The sequence below is a fragment of the Melospiza georgiana genome, chromosome 3, assembly GCF_028018845.1.
Source record: "Melospiza georgiana isolate bMelGeo1 chromosome 3, bMelGeo1.pri, whole genome shotgun sequence".
NCBI classification, from domain to species: Eukaryota; Metazoa; Chordata; class Aves; order Passeriformes; family Passerellidae; genus Melospiza; species Melospiza georgiana.
The window spans coordinates 21,958,377-21,975,326 of NC_080432.1; the positions used below are offsets into that span (position 1 = coordinate 21,958,377).

General features: G+C 35.4%; 1 protein-coding gene across 29 annotated transcripts in view; it reads left to right on the top strand.

Moving 5' to 3' along the window:
- Positions 1 to 16,950, top strand: part of NRXN1 (neurexin 1) — a 681,183-nt gene that overhangs the window by 73,270 nt on the left and 590,963 nt on the right. For 19 of the 29 annotated variants that reach the window (XM_058019627.1, XM_058019629.1, XM_058019648.1 and 16 more), the window contains exons 3-5: positions 5,868 to 5,885; positions 10,490 to 10,519; positions 11,337 to 11,348. The exons of 5 other annotated variants lie outside the window; for them this stretch is intronic. In XM_058019627.1, coding sequence (XP_057875610.1) covers positions 5,868 to 5,885; positions 10,490 to 10,519; positions 11,337 to 11,348 — 60 coding nt within the window. The remainder of the gene's footprint in view (positions 1 to 5,867; positions 5,886 to 10,489; positions 10,520 to 11,336; positions 11,349 to 16,950) is intronic. 5 more of the 29 variants (XM_058019631.1, XM_058019642.1, XM_058019646.1 and 2 more) reach the window with 2 other exon arrangements.

Sequence of the window (16,950 nt, forward strand, 5' to 3'; positions counted from 1 at the left end):
TCTGTTTAACAGGGTGCCAAAGTATTTGCTGCTGTTTATCCTTGGTTTCTGTTCTCATTTAACTAGAGAAAATTCATAGATTCATAGGAGTTCTGCCCAGAATGTACCACTGTGAGAATATTAACCTGACCTCCTAAATGGCAGAAGGCAGAATCTTTTCCAGTGATTCCTACAAGGCAGCCCAAAAGCAATGATTGATATAAAGCCTCTGTTAGAGAAAAGCTCTGTCTTAAGACTTCAGGGAAGAATTTCCTAGAACTGCCAATTCTTATTTTATCTTTATTGAATGTTTTTGTCTTCTTTTCAGTTTGAACTTTTCTGACTCTTGATGACAGTCTTTGTCTGGTTGAAAGGACCTCTATCCTAAGCTATCAGGAACCTTTGATAGTTATAGACTGGGTTCAGACACCTCTTTATCTTATCTTGGGTTTATTCAACAGATGGAGCATCTTAGGCCTTTCTTTGTAAGACATGGTTGCTGAGTTTTCTTAGGGTTTATAATGACATTAATGACTGTGGGGAAAGTTTTTTTTTCTGAAACATCTCTCATTTTTTACTTCATTTAAAATATATGAACACTGTAATTAACACAGTAATGGTTTTAATCATGCCGCAAAAATAATGCCATTTTCTATTTCTGTTCATTATTTCTCTGCTTGTGCACTCAAAACTTGCACTAACCCCCTTACTTGCTGCTTCACACTTGGAGCTCATCTACAGTAGCTTAACTTAAATGATCTCGTCATTATTTCATTTTCAAAGCACTTGGGATACTGTCCAGAAAAGATGGCCTCACTTAGAACAAATTCATGGTTGTTATTAGGATTTACAGAAGCATACTGAATTTGTGCTGATGGCTTTGTCTTGTAAAAAGCTGGTAAAAAAAAAAAATCTAATTGGGCCCTAATGATCCTCATTTAGTGGAAAGCTGTGTCCTTATTTTCGGTCAAGGCAATCCATTAGTGCTCCTGATGGGATCTTGCCTTTGTCCCAAGTTCTGAACAGGGCAATCCAGGAAAGAAGGGATCCTCAAAGAGATGTAGGTAGAGAATCAAACTAAAATGGGCTCAAACTCCTGTTGTTCTGAAATTTCTCCTTTCCAGCCAAAAAATATCAATAAAGTCCCTGTCATATTTCTACCAACTGCGCTGGAAAACCCTCTGAATGAGTCTGTCCAAAGCTTTGTGGAGATTAAGAGGGGCTGTACATTGATTTCAGATCTAATGTGGAAATGTAGGAACTCCTAAGCCCTCCTGCCTAGATTCTGGTAGATTTCTAGATTTTGTTTAAGAATCCCAACAGGATTGGGAAATGCTGTTACCCTGTGTACCCAATACTAAAGGAGGCTGCAAGAAAATCAGAGTACCAGATATCTTTATAATCAATTTCTGATTATTCATAATTGCATTCAATAATGAAAATCAATAAGTGCAGTACATTTTTCAAAAGTAATTTCTAAAATATGCAGATAATCCTAATGGAATTTGTCAGATACACAGCACTTGAGAGGAACAATGATCATGACCACGGATATTCAATATATTGCTTTCGTTCATCATCATTGACTATATGACTGTTCATGCTTTATAACATACTTCATATTTTCATATCCTTTCCAAATATTTTGTTTTGAACCCCATGTCAATAAAATCAATTTCTCTACTAATTTGAGAAATGTATGGGACAGGCTAAATTACACCACCCAAGAAACACTGGGAGCAGTTCCACAGATAAAGTGAAATGATATTTCTAACTACAGGTTTTTGGGGTTTTTTTTTTGGTAGATGATTTAGAGAGATGTATAATTATGCATTATTCTTTGATAAAAACAAAATATTATATCTTAAACTTCTAGCCATCAATTTTGTAGCAACACACCTTCATAATATAGCTTTATTTCAGGCTATTTTACCACTTGCCATGCTTCTGAATCCCTTCTGAATTTTCATAAATATGTCTATAGTATATTATATTCTTCCTTGCTGGAATGTGATTGTGAACTAAATTGTCATGAGAAAAGGCACTGTAAATATCCTGCTGCTAATATGCTATTTCATATGGTGTTGTTTCTTTTTTTGTAATTTCAAAATACTAATTACTGTTTCTCCTGTTTGTCATGAAAATACAGTTCTTACATAATTGTGTGGCCAAGGTGTAAATTCTCTAGCAGATGAAAAAAATGTAATAGCAGAAATAACCACTAAACATAGAAAGAGTCAGGTGGTTTTTTGTTTGTTTGTTTTATATCAAGGTTTCCATGAAGAGTCACTGAACATTAAAACAATTCTTTAATTAGTAAAAATGTACTGCAAAAATATGATTCCCATTTTCATATCACTAAATCACAGTAATGTGCTAAAATAATTAGAATTGGTTGAGCTTTTGCTGCAAAAAAAATAAAAAAATGTGGAGCAGAATCTGCTCTCAGTTCAGTAGGGACAGCCTGAGACAATTCATCTGGAGATAATAAGCCAGATTCACAGCCTGTGTAAGTTGTGCAGTTCCTCTGATTTCAGCTGTGTCACACCAGATTTAAATCAAGTCAGTATTTGGCTCTATATGCACAGTCAACAGATTACACTCATAGCACCAAGAGCAGACTTTGGCTGGCGGAATTAGGTTGCAAACATAGAAAATAGCAGGGCAATTAATTGCTTTTGGTGGTGGTCATGGGGGAAGGTCTTGGAAATAAGGATTTACAGAGGATAAGAACTCTCTAGTTCTTCAAATGAGGAGCTTGGTGCAATGTGAAAAATAGAAAAATTCTCACATCTCTTTTAATTCAGGATGCTGAAGAGAAAGTCACCTGTTTTCAGGGTGAAAAATCCTTGGTATGATCAGCTGGTGCAGAAAAGGAAAGAGCTGCTCTGTGCCACTGCCTGCAGCATTTGGGGTTGGCATTTTGGGTCCTAAAAACCTTGGGTTTCACTGCTGCCAGCAGAGCTACTCAGTAAACAGTAAGGTCCCTCAGAGGGGATAGAAATGGATAAAAATGTTGGTAAATTCAGTGTGTGGCTGAACCATCAGCACGTACAGAAATGTGTAGTATGGCTCTACTCTCCTCCAGGTACAGAGATTTTACACCAATGCAAAACTAATGACATAAATGCAGTTACTCCTGATTTAAATGAGGAAATTTTTGTTCCCTCTGAACTGTGACTTGATATTATACATAGCTTTTAATGATATTTCTTTTTTTCCTTTTTTTTTTAATGGTTTTGTTTTATTTTGTTTTTTAAGAGTGGCTGGAGTAAGCAAAATTAATAAAAAGCTAGGCTAGAATTTGAGCCTTCTGGTTTCTAAGATTCTGCTTAGAAGAATCTTCTATGCCTAGAAAATGGGAATCAGGAAAGCCAAGTGAAGTGTTAGTGATATGGAAATATATCATCCATCACAAACAGCCTACCTTAATTAAAGTGCTCAATGCTAATCTAATGTAAAAGCCTCATAAAGTACCATAAAGAAGCTGAACTAATTTTTTTCTTAGATTGCAAAACTGTTTAAGATGTTTTAACTTACCATGACAAAAACCTGTGGAGGAATGAATTTTCATTGCTGTTTACCAGTGCAGAGGGTTTGGCTATATACACTGTTTAATTCAGAGTGGGAATTTGACTTTTTTCCATTTTATTTAATTCAAAATGTTTTGACAGCTTGACTTGCTATCACTAAAAGTTTAATCAGTCAGACATTTAGGGGAAGCTGCTCAGCCAGTATAAATCTTTCTGGTGAAAGTCACAAAAAAGGCATACCAATTATTGCTAAGAGGGAGGACTCATGATATAAAACCAAATATGCTAAACCGTGTAACCAGATGGGTTTAACCATCTGATCCTGCCTAAGATGTCATTTTCAGAGCCCTTTTCTTTGAGTCTCACATCATGAGGAACTGAACTCAGCTGTCAGCTGAGTTCATATGCTGGTTTTAAAGCATCTTGTTAAGCTAAACATGGCCACTAAAAAGAATGCCATGGCAATGTTGGTTTGCAATATAAAAACACTGTGATAACCAGAATTAGATGAAAGAGCCTGAAGTTAAACAACAATTGAAATAACTAATTTATTTTTCATTGAGTTTGGTGGTTTTTTTTTTACTTAGAGAAAGGAAATTACCGCATGCAGTTAAAGGTAGAAGGTTCTTCCAGAAAAGTTTTGCTAAGAGCCACTCCAAATATCACATTTTTAGCACGAATATCATATCCAAATATCACTATTTACATTGTATATAGAACATAATATCTTTGTCTTGTGAAACTGGGTGTTCTTCATCATCTCAGTGAATTTTATTCTATTTCTTGTTATAGAGTGTCTGAATGGAAAAGATGAATTATAATATCCAACTGTATAATTAAACCTTTAAACCCTTATTATTCATCATTTATAGCAGTTATTATTTTTAAAGTGGTAAATTTTTCAAATTATTTGTTGGAATACTGTTGAGTTTTGATGACCTTTTTCATTGTTTTCTGCATTCACTTATAAAGGCTTTTCACCATGATAAGTGACACATTCGGAGAGGAAATAACTGTGCTTAAAAAAATATCATTAAGCCCAGTTCTGTGTAACTTGTTTTGTTATTTGTTTTTTGGTTGCAATATAACACAATTAGTTTAAGGCATTATTCCTATGGGATGAGTCCATGAGAAATGTCCAATAATGGCAGAACTGGCCTTCAGTTTTCACTGGGTTCTGCATGCTCCCTCCCCAGGAAGAGCTGGTGGAGATGGCATAAACTGCAGCAGCAGATCTCCCAGGCAGTCAGACTGCTGTGCTGCCAGCCTTCCCCATCCCTTTGTTGGCTCCACAGCATCCATCTCCTTGACTTCTCTGATGGCTTTCCTTCGTTATTTTACCTTTCCCATTTTCTCTTTCCTATCCCCTCCTCAGTCATGCTCAGAGAAATACTCCCTCAAAATCACCTTCCCAGTGGAGTAGCTGAGGACTATAGGCACCAAAATGAGTTTTAGGACACTGAGCCTGTTTCTCAGCTTTCAATTCTGTCCACTTTATTAACTGAGACTCATTTCTTAGTTACCTTTTGCTTTGTAAGCTTGGGGAGAACCTTCTTTCTTGTGCTCCATATTGATGTTTGGTTGGGTATAAACAATGGTAAATGTTATTGCTTGTTGATAGCAGCCTTAGGCAAAATGGCCTTTAACTGGGGGGCAGAACCCATCCTTGGCACTGGTGTGGCCTTTGCTGACTGTACCAGGCAGAGAATTGATTAATTTTTTTCAATGTGCAGGTTTCTGATGCTGACCAATTCTGTAGGACATGATCCAAAATTTCTGACTCTTTCCACCAGTTTAAATTCCATTTTTTTTCCTGCTGGATTTGGAGATTTGACCCAATGACCAGAGTGCCTCTCTAATGACTGCAGGATCAGCCATGCTGCCTGTGGTAACACCTTCACAGCACATTGAAGAATTTAACTTATCTGAAGTTTAAAATCATCTACTTCGTCATCCAAGAAAATTCAGAATGGGAAAGTAGTACCAAATGAATTTAGAATCCCTATCACAAATGACTGGTGGTTTTAAAATATACAGTTACAAAGTCTTACATGAAGACCCTCTGATTAATAAGTAACAATAATAATAGTTGCATGTACAAAGAGCTGCACTAAATCCTTTACAATATTTGCACTTTGGCAAAGAGTATTTTGTTTCATATCACATACATTTTGTTAAGTAGAGGAAACACTGCTTCCCTGGTGCTTTTGTTTTTCCCTCTGGATTGTAGCAATGGAGCACTTGCATGTTGTGTTTGATGCCTTGCATGAGTAAGACATGCAATGGCAAGTTCCAGTCTGCATGCTGCTTAATGAATGTTTTCCTTTTCTCTCCTTCCCTGTTATGTGCTTACAGAAGACAACTATGTGGAAGGTGGGTGCTTTCTACCTTATTTTCCTAAGCTCTTGTTTTTCCCCTCTGTTCAGTGGGGTTTCCTTTTCCTTCTGCTTAATGTTATAAAAGTTCACATATCATTCAGTACGGTAAGTTGTATTTTCCCCTGCATAAAGGCATACAAGTTTATTGAATAGATGTGATTTATTTTTTCATACAGAACACAAGCAAAGCTCCTTGGCCTTATTGCTGTAATTCCAGAGTATCTCCACTGAAACAACAGGATTTGTACTTGTGTGACTGATACCGTATCCAAAACCTCTCTGGAGATTTGCAGGACTGATTTCTTCTCATGTTCTGTATGAAAAACACTTCAAGAAACTACTTATCCCATCGATGTGGAGCCTAAACCCTCCCAATGAAATAGAAATGCATGTTAAATTCCTGTCTCTTAATTGCTTAGGAAAATGGAAAGCGCTTTTCTCTTTAATACCACAAACCTTGCTTATATTGTATCCTTTACAGCACAAAGCTTTAGGAAAAGAGGTTTTCTGTCTAACTTTTCAGCATAATGCACTTGCCTTTGAGACACTGTGAAAGAAGCAGCATGTGATTTTAATAATTGAGTTGGTATGTAATTAAGTCCCTTTAAAGAAAGTATGGCATAGGGCAGTGGAAACTAAGGCACAATGCCATCTATCCTGAATATTGGTAAGTAAGTCTATTAGCTGGTAAAACATTCAAATATATGATAGTTTTAAATTCTTTTTGCTTATAAGCTAAAAAGTACAGGTGCTTTTTTATCTACAAATGTCTTTAAAAGTCTTTCTGTGGTGAATCTTTGCATACTGGATAAATTATTATCTATTTGAAAAAATTAGTTTACCGATCTAGACTGAAAAAATTTGCTTTTATTCTATTCCATTCCAATATTTTAGAAGCTATTTTAAAAGCAAGGAGTTTGTAAACTAACTCATATGCAAAGTGACTGTCCTGGCATGACTCTGACCTGGCATGCTCATGTGAGCCCCTCTGGGGCCTGAGTTCATTCAGGTTTCAACTCACTGTGAGCCACTGCCTGTTCAGGGGTGATTTTCTCAAGCCTTGAAGTGCTGGTGCTTCATTTCTCTGTGCTGCTGTATTCAATGGTGAAGGCAGGTGCTCAGATTTAGCACATAGATGATGCTCTGCAATTTTATTAATATATTATGTTTTCCCAAGGAGAAGCAAAATTCAAATAATTCTGGTGCTTTACTTGTGGACACTGTCATGCTCGTACACATCAATAAAATTTCATTTTCAGTGTGAGATAAAAATGTATTCAGCAACACTGGAATAGAAATTCTAGCTGAAAAACATAAAAGCCTAGAAATAACTACCTAATCTTGTATTTGATCTGTGCATAAAACTCTTACTGGTGTCAACATGAGTCTCAAAATTTGAATTAGGTTCAGTATAACTAGATAAGGAGGTTCAATTGCATTTCACATATTCATTTATGCACAGCAGTAGAAGATAAAGCCTGGATAACTGTTAATCCAGACTTTACCTGAACCTAATTCTTAAAACTGCAACCTTAAATTTATTCCAGCACAAGTCTGGATACTTATGCATACATTAAAGTTACAAAGCATGAATAAGTTAAAATGGAAGCATAGAATTGTGTACCAAAGCATAACTTGAAATCTGAGCTAAAATTTTTCATCTTTGATCTCTGTGATATCTGAGCATCTCTGTAATTTAGGCGACATAAGCAAACAGAAATATGTAATATTCAAATTTGTATGTACTTCTGGTAAAAAAGGCTGTTGTTTTTTAATTTTACTGAATTTGGACTACATTTAATACCTTCACTGCAGGTTTATCACATTTAAATTTTGTTTTGGCCTGTGCTCTGCATGGAACTCACATACCAAACTATGGTATCCTCCCTTCATATCCTCTTCCACTATCCCGCCCTGTGCTCCTTAACCCTCTCCTCTGAGAGCCAAGTTCAGGAGAGAGTTGGAGTGGATCACACATGAGGGATTCCTTCTAAATCTTGAATTCCTAATTCACAAAGAAATTGAAGTAATCGTGCACAAATGAGTATTTTCAATGTATGGGAAGTCTATATGTGGCTACCTTAAGGATAAAAGTTCCCAGGTTTATTAAAAGCAGACTTTCATTTTGAAAATCTAGCAGTGATTCCTCCCATGGCAGATTTAGCTGTATCATTTTAAACCTCTCTGTGGAATGAACAGGTACAGTACTAGTAATGCTTCACTCTTCAATAGCCTTCACCCATAGATTGCAAAATTATAAAATAAGGTAAGTATCATCATGTGCCTTTAGCAAGGGAATAAAAGTGACCTTGCTGCTTGCAAATAAAGTAACACAAAGAGTGAAACAAAATAAAGTGTCTTGAGGATTAGTACTGAATTTTTTTAATTGGTAGATGTTTGGTTTGAGCAGTGTATGTCTTTTACATTCACTTGCCTGCATTTTTTCATTGAATAACACTGAAAATGACTCTTAAAATTCAAGCAGTTTTTATGATGTCTTCAAGAGGTACTTCTGCTATTTACATTTTTTTCTTCAAATTATGTAAGAGTCATCTATTTGCAACTGACCAATTTCACATATTTTAACTAAAATAGTGATCACTATCAAACAGTGATGATCTGAAGTTAGACTTTTGTTTAGTTTCATATAGCTATGAAGTTCATATGTAAATGTGAGATAGTAAGAGATCACCTTTTTTACATTCCCCTGGGAGACAGGGCAGTGATTTGTTGGAAAGATCTTACATAAAGTAGTGGCTGAAAAGTCATAGTTTCATTAAAGAAAAAGATGTAATCTTCAACTGGTTTCAAGTTTTCTTTAAATACAATTAGGGTCAAGTCAAAATCTGAGATTTCTTGCTATAGTTGCCAACACCAAAAGCTAAACCACAAAGATAAATTAATCAATAACAAGAAGAGACTGACACTTCCAAAGGCCATGTGGCAGGAGATCCAGGGAAGGACGCCCAGCATTAAAAGAATGAATTAAATAATATCACCTGGTCTTTATGCTCTGTGTATTCAGCAAGCCTCTCTTGCAGCAACACTTACAGAGAAGGAACACCCATGAAAACATTTCTATTCTCTTTCACAAGCTGCAGACTGCCAGTTCAGCTGTGTGATGCTTTCCAAGCAATGCTGATGCAGGCATCCCTTCAGGATCACAGTCAGCTTTCATTTACATTGCTGTGAGCCCCAGGTAATCCCACCAGCTGCAGAGCTCCCTATTTGGAAACAGAATTTATTGCACAAGAGATCAGGCACATCAGGCCCTTCAGTTTAACTACACATCTAAAACGAGTGACATTAAAAAGCAATAATTCAACAAAACCATTGTTGGACTACTTGGAATATCACTTGAGATTTGGAACTGATAAGAGAAGAATCATTTAGACTGATTGCAGTCGGGAGTATCTTCTTTGAACTACCCCCAAGTAGCGCGAGTCATTTGTGCACCTAATTTTCTTTGTGAATTAGAAATCACAGAAACTCTCTCTCTAGGAAGTCTGCTCTCCAATAAAGAGAAGGAGATTTTATTGCTCACCTTCTTTGTGTGAATTAATTTCAATTAATTGCAATTTAGAAAATAATGTATGGCTTTTTTGAGAAGAGGAGCACATTTTACACATGAACAACCAATAATTCCTGAAATGGATCCTAAACCAGCTAAATTCAACAAAAATAAAATCTGTTTTTTAAATCAGACATAAAAAATGAAAACCCTTCATATATCTAAGAAAAATATTCTCCCAACATCACATTGTATTCAATGAGATTTAAGTATCATTTTATTATCATGATTAAAAAAGATGAATATTTTTCCTTGAAGAGTAACAAAATTTGGCTCTGGATGAGTGATTATCATTAAGGACATCTGCTTTGAAATGTCACTAGACCTTTTCTGGTGTGATGGGATTTCATCTCACAATATAAGTATAAAGCAAAATCTATTTCTCACAGATTGAAGAAGTAGTTGCAGAAGCTGTCACTTAAATTTTCTTTATTGCTATGTATTTTATATTGCATATGTAATAATTTGCCTTCTCTGGAACAAATTCATTCTACTGTCATATTTCACACAAATAAGGAGACATTTCTTTGCATTATCATTTCAATGTGATGAATAAATTTTATTTAATTACCTGAAATGCTCATTTTTATGAGGGGAAAAAGATCAGACCCAGCCCATTTTTCAGGTTTAAACTTCTCCAGGGTTTAAACATCATTTCACATGTAGAGGACAGGAAGTCCTCTCAGCAAAGTGTTCAAAGCAATATAATCAAAATATGATAAAGACAGACGGATTATTAAAGGAATTGGTTGGATTTGAAAGCATTTTATTATTTTCTGTCAATGCAAATACTGCACAGAAAAAAAAAATACACAATAAAACAGCACCCAGTGTTTGAATTGCAGTTCTGTTACTTGTAGCCCAAAGCATTCCAACCAGTGGTTGAAAAATGCTCTTTGATTTCCCTCTGTGATACAGACATCTTATAGGAAACAGATGCCTGTCACAAAACATTTTTGTCAGTGTGACAACACCACCTTCCCGTGCTCCCTTGTTCATTGCTGACTGTGCTCTTGTTTCCCTTCAAGGTCTGGCGCACCTGATGATGGGCGACCAAGGTATGGGCTCTGTTCCTTTTCCACTCTGCTTTCATTGTTTCTTCTTGTTCTGTAGCTGCTTTGAATCCATCACTGCAACCGATGGGCAAATGCTTGAAAGCTGTCTTTGGCTGCAAAGAAACACATGGTTTTAGTCACATCTTTTTCTTGTTTCGTTTTTTGGTTGTTTTGGTTTTTTTATTTTTTGTTTGCTCCGTAAGCTTTTGTCCTTCCTGCCTCCTCAACTCCCCCTCTTGCAAAACAATAACTAAAAAGAGGTGAGAGAAATAAGAAAGTGATTACAAAAATTCTGTGTATTGATCAGAAAATACAATTATGGGTGATCCTATTGAAGATAAACAAAGTGCCAGACCATTCTTCAGATAGCCCCTGAAAGAAGATGCTCCTCTTGTAACATTGTACACATTGAAGAGTCCATTTGCATTAATGCATGGCTGATTGGAAATGTGCAGAAAGCACCTGCTCCTGGCTTCTGGAATGCTGAGAGTACAGTTTTGCTACCTAACAAAACCAGTGATTTTTTTCCTCCTAACCATTGTCCATGTTACCTTTGTGACAGTCTTTCTTATCTAAGCATGGGTTATTTCTGTGTTTCTCTGCATGTACATGATTGGGAAGAAATAAACTAAATCCCTAATATGTCACTGATTGCATCTCCATTTGTCTTCAGACACTTACCTTAGACTTTGTCTCTTCATGTTCAGATACTATTGCATTTACATATACTCATGACTCTTACTGTTGTTTCTCTCCTCTTCTTTATTCTCTTTTTGTCTGGAAATGCTTTCTTCATGGAACCATTTCACCAAATCCATAGGTAAAAGTAAAGGTATTACATGATTTTCTTTATTTTTAATGCCATCAGTATACTTTAATGTATGTATAAATAATGCAAGTGAATGTAAATTTTTTGCACTGATAACATGAGGTAGGTATATTCTTACAGTAAATATTACATGGATATCAAGGTAAGGATAATTATCCTAAAGTACAGGCTGACCATTTTCTAAGTTTGTTTCCTGGTTTTGTGAGGGATGTGAAGCTTTGGCAGTGATAAAAGAGGCTGGAGCTCTAGAAGTGTTCATGATGAAGTAACAGCCACATGTTGAGGTATGCCTTTTTCTGTTCTCAAAGAGCTGCAGTCTAAACCACCAGACACAGAAAAAAAAAAAAAAAAGAAAAAGTGTGATGTTGTTCAGTAGAGACTCTCTGGAGATAAACTGTGCAGGGTCAGTCCACAGCTTGATGTACGTCTTACATGGGAACAGCACTAACTTTAGCAAGTCTTTGCCCTGAGAGTTTCCTTTCATATTAATCACTTGGAGTGTATCTGAGATAAGAATTGGACAAAGGAATGAGGAAGAAAAAAAGCCAAAGAGAAGTGTGGGGTTTCTTTCAGATTTTTTTTTATTCTTTTTGTTTCTTTATGTAAAGAATGCCAACTGTGTTTACTTCCCTTCTCCCAGAGGAAACAGTGCAGTAGGGGCAAGAATTTTTTCCTGTATAAATAAACATCAGGTTTTGTACAAGGACACTTGTTCACAGGCACTGTGTAAATATATTTTTATGATAAGAAGGTGGTGATTAAAAGCCATTTAATCTCTGTTACATATGATGAATAATACAGTTCTATTCATCTTAGCCATTTGTCAGGGTTGCCTATTCTTTGTATAAATCAGAAATCCAGTCTGCATGTTCATACTTTCCTGACTAGTTAAATTAGAAACAAACTTCCAGGTTTGTTGGTGTCTTGGCTGATTTAGTGTTTCCATACCTAAGAAGTTCAAAGACTGTAAATACAAATCTGTAGTGTCCCTTTCCTCCTCATATCTGCCCCCCTGGAAAGACTCTGTACCTGTATAGGTGGCAGACCATTTGTGTGTGTTCTGGAGGTCTAAGTCTTCTTACTTAGGAAAAGTTTTAAGCAAGTATGTAAGACAATCTGTTAATTTCTTTGTTTTTTCAGATAATTTTGTTTTGTTTGCTATATGACTGATCCTTTTGTTTCTTAACAGTACATAGTATGTGTGATTTCCTCATTACTTATTATCTTATCCTAATCAGTAGATATCTTGGCTGCAGCTGCCTTAAAATTATATTTTTTAGTAACTGAACCTTGACACTATAGATAATTTTTTATTAATAATGCACAATTACTTTTCTAGATTGTTCTGTACACAGAATAAATTATGTAGTGTGTATGGCACCAAAGGGTTTATTTTTGTATTAAAGGAGTAAAATATAAATATTATGAATATTTATTATTAATAGTAGCTGATATGAAGAGCAGATTTTTAGCAAAACATAAGTTCTTCTAGTATTTTGCAACATTTAGACTTTCATATTTTTGTTTTTTAATGTTTAACAACTGTATTTTAAAAAACTTACCTGTATGTATTAGCTACGTTTAATTTTCAGTAATGTGCCAATTAACATAATTTAAACACCAGTGACCAATCATCTAATCATTTGACTACATTTTACCTTTCATATCTTGATTTTTATTAGATTTATCCACTTAATATAGAAATAATCATTTCTGTGTTTTGAGAATCACAATACTTCTGCACATATAAGTTTGTATATTTGTTCAAACTGATGGAGAGGGTTTATATGTGTGCCAACTCCAGTTGCTTGTAACAGAAAATATCCCCCAATGTTGAGCCATATCCTGAACCAGGAAAAAACAGCCTCATTTTGTTGACTGTCCTGAAACTTTACTAATATCAGCTATTGAAACCTGTGGCCTTGAAACAGTTGTGATAACACACATTTGTAACACATGACAATATAAATAATTATGAGGGTGATGGAAAGGAATGAAGGGAAAAAAGAGGAAACTCCTTTGTTATAAGTTCCATTTCTTGAGAGGTATGCAAGGGCAGTAATTGGAAAATTATGGGTGATTATATGATGAATTGATCATATTTTGGAAATATAAGCAATAAAACACTTTTAAGAAGCTTTACAATGTAATTTGTCCTGAAGAGTATAAATGGCTGAAGTATCACCATCTCCTTTATTTGTGTAAATATTCTTTGGGATACTGGAAAAGGAGAAAAAGAAAAAATCTAATCAGTGTATCTTCATAATTAGGACAGGGTGTTAACAATGTAAGGACCTGGTGTTGACAGAGGAAGGAGAAATGTGGCAGCCTCTCCAACTGGACATTACTAAGTTCAGTACTATCTCACAATGCCCCTGATGTTTAACATTTAGCTGTAAATCTAAGATGGGACACCCTGGGTAATCTCCCCAAAAATTACTCCTTGTAGATGCTATACCTAATACTAGGAAGATCTGCAATCTTTTATTTCTATTGGCATTTATTTTCTGACAAGCACCATATATTCAGAAACATTTAGGAATTCCATTTTCATCCCCTGGAAATAATTGACCTGTATAGAATTTTAGCAGCAGCGTTGTCACAGCTCTGATGGTGAAAAGTCATAGTAAAGGTAAGGTTTGTAAATGGTGTTGATGTTTTTACTTGACCACTTGAAAATGTTACTCAGAGCAATTTTTCAATTCAGAGCAATTATTCAAGCAGATTTAAGGATTGCTTTAATTAGAAGCAGTCCTTAAATCTGCTGTTCATAATAGGCAGATTTGTTTGCCCCAAAAAAATTTGTGCCCAAACAAATTTTCTCTGCTCTCTCCAACTATTGGAGGTGGTCTAATAAAACCATTTCCACCTATAGGCCTTACCTCGTCAAAATCATGCAGGATTATTTTGTGATGAATAGTAATAAGACTAAATTTATATGTCAACTATTGCAAAACACTCCATTTCTTTACTTAAAAAAAAATCTCATCCTCTCCTTTTCATATTCTCTATTTCATATTCTTTTGGTGAACAATGAAAGGACTTTATAATTCACAAACTGTAAGAATGACGTGTAATACTTTGTTTTTATACTGCAGTTCTCTTAAGCCTATTCATATTTTTACCTATAGTTTTTTTTATGTAATTATTATACTTTTGACTATATTACTCATACTGTACCTAAATACTATGTTCATACTCCTGTTCTATTATTTTAGTGATTATGTGCAGCTTTAAATTATACATGAGTCACTCAGGTTCATAAAAAACTATTAAATATTGGCTAGCTGAGCAACAAGTGTTTCTACCAAAAAATTGATAGTACAACTGCAATTTATTGTATTAGATTGCAGGCTTTTGATGTGCTGGTATGTGCTTTACTGTGTATAAATTCTGAAGAAAGACTTCAGAATGGCAATTTATGTATGTGTCAACATCCTTGACGAAGGAGGGAAACTTTTTTCTTGCACATGCTATTGCACAATACCTGTGACACCACTAATTTTTTAATTATCAATCGCACAACTGATTTGACAGCAGGAAAAATAGAGCATTGAAAAATAAAAGCAGTTTGTAGAAGTTCTTAAACAATCATGAGCATAAAAGTGGCATGTTATAGCTCAGTAATTATGTGATGCTTGTGTCAAGCAACACAAATCTCACCTTGTGACAGTAATCTCCCCTAACATCCAACTGTCCGGAATTTGGTCATTAACCACAAGTTCATCTTACTGGAATGACTTTCATTTTTTGCTCTGGTTTTGAAGAGCTAAGATGGTCTTGGCTTCTTGCACTCTCATTGAAACACCTGTCCCCTCCTCATCTGCTGCTGTGTGTGCTCTTCCGGGTTGGCCTGAGAGACACCCATAGCCCATTCTTCCCTGATCCAAGCCCCCAACAGTCCAGAAACCCTGTAAATTCTTTGGCACAGCCCTGGACTCGAGCTCAGCTCCTTATTTTTGGCTCAGTGCCCTGTTGACATGGACTCAGTTTCATGGCTTTTGCCTGGCAAGCACAAAACATGGATGGAGGGCATTCCTGACTCCCTGGACTTGTTCACATGGTTATATATCCTAGGTGATAGCAGCTGGCTGGAAAGAATCCCTGCTAGAAGCAAAGTGAGGTAATTTAGGGGTTTGACACACAATGGGGTTGCCAGGGTAGGGGAACTGAAGCTGTTTCTAGGTGACATTACAGGAGAAGAATGGATAACTTGAGCTTCCCCACTCAATGTTGTAGTTGCTTCTATTGATAAAAAGGAAAAAATCAACAAGGTTTAAAAATTTAACCTCCACGAGTCCCAAACATTTTGAAAGTCTTGGAAAATTTACAAAGTTATCAGCATAAGAATTAAAAAAAATATTCTCTTTAAAACTACCATCATTTTAATGAGAATTACAAATGTTTAAATAAATTTATAGACTTTAAATATAAATTTCCTCAAAGAACTCCAAAGAACAGAAGCTACACATCATATTTCTTCTATAATGACTTCTTTTTTTTCTAAGGAAGCTCATCAGTATAGTTAAATAGAGGCTGCTGTTCACCAGAACTATTATAAGTAAGTTTCTGTGTGTAACTCATACCCCCATGCTTACAAATGTATGTTCCAATAAATATTTGTACTATCCTTATATTTATATGGTCAATATGTTCCAATTTTGGTTGAATATCATAATGAACTAGACTAAATGTTTATTTTGATGCATCGAAGCAAGTAATTTTCTTGCACTTCAGTGAGTGATACCCTGCAACCCTGGAATATTGGCATTTGAAGCTGCAAATCCAAATTTATGTTGGATTATGATCAGTAAAAGGTCCCCAAGAAGACAAAAAATGCAGCAGAAGATGGCTGCTGAAGAAGTTTTCTATCTGAAGCATATGGCTCAGAAGAAACCAATCAACATCAGGAACAGAAATGCAAATTCTTCCTTGAGACCCACACACGTGAAATTCTATCTGAGATGGCTTATTCCTCATCAGCAGTATGAAAAGAAATTGTAAGAACCTGTCACAAATATTAAAAAAAAAAAAACTTTCTGAAGAAAGGGAAACATACTTATTTTTAAAATAAAATCACCACATGGTAATGTCCAATCCACAGCAAGAGTTCTAGTGCCTTAGAAAATAAAGAATTCACCATGTTCTGAATCATTCTGATGTCACTCAAAAGGATCATGTAACCTGTATGTGTTTTTCATAGACTTCCTATGGATTCAGAGGAAAGACAATAAATGTGTAACTCTGGAAGATTTGATGTAAAAATGTTATCTTTGTAAATGTGTAGATTTCTGCTGGGTCCAGTAAGCATTGTAGTATAGTACATATGCAAGATTTTGGCTTCCTCAGCACAAGGCTCCACTTAGAGCACAGGTTTATCCAGAAGATGGGTATGCTGACAGAAAACCTTTCAAAATAATATTAAGTTCTTTCAAGATGAAGGATGTGCATTTCAGGCCAAAAAGTATGAGGGGATTTATTGGGGATGGAAAACAGTTAAGCTGTCAATCTGAAGAGGTAAAAAAAAAGAATCAGCAGGTAAGCAATAAAGAAATAGGAAAACTTAGCATTTTTTCATTAAAGCAAACTTTTCTTTTAATGTATG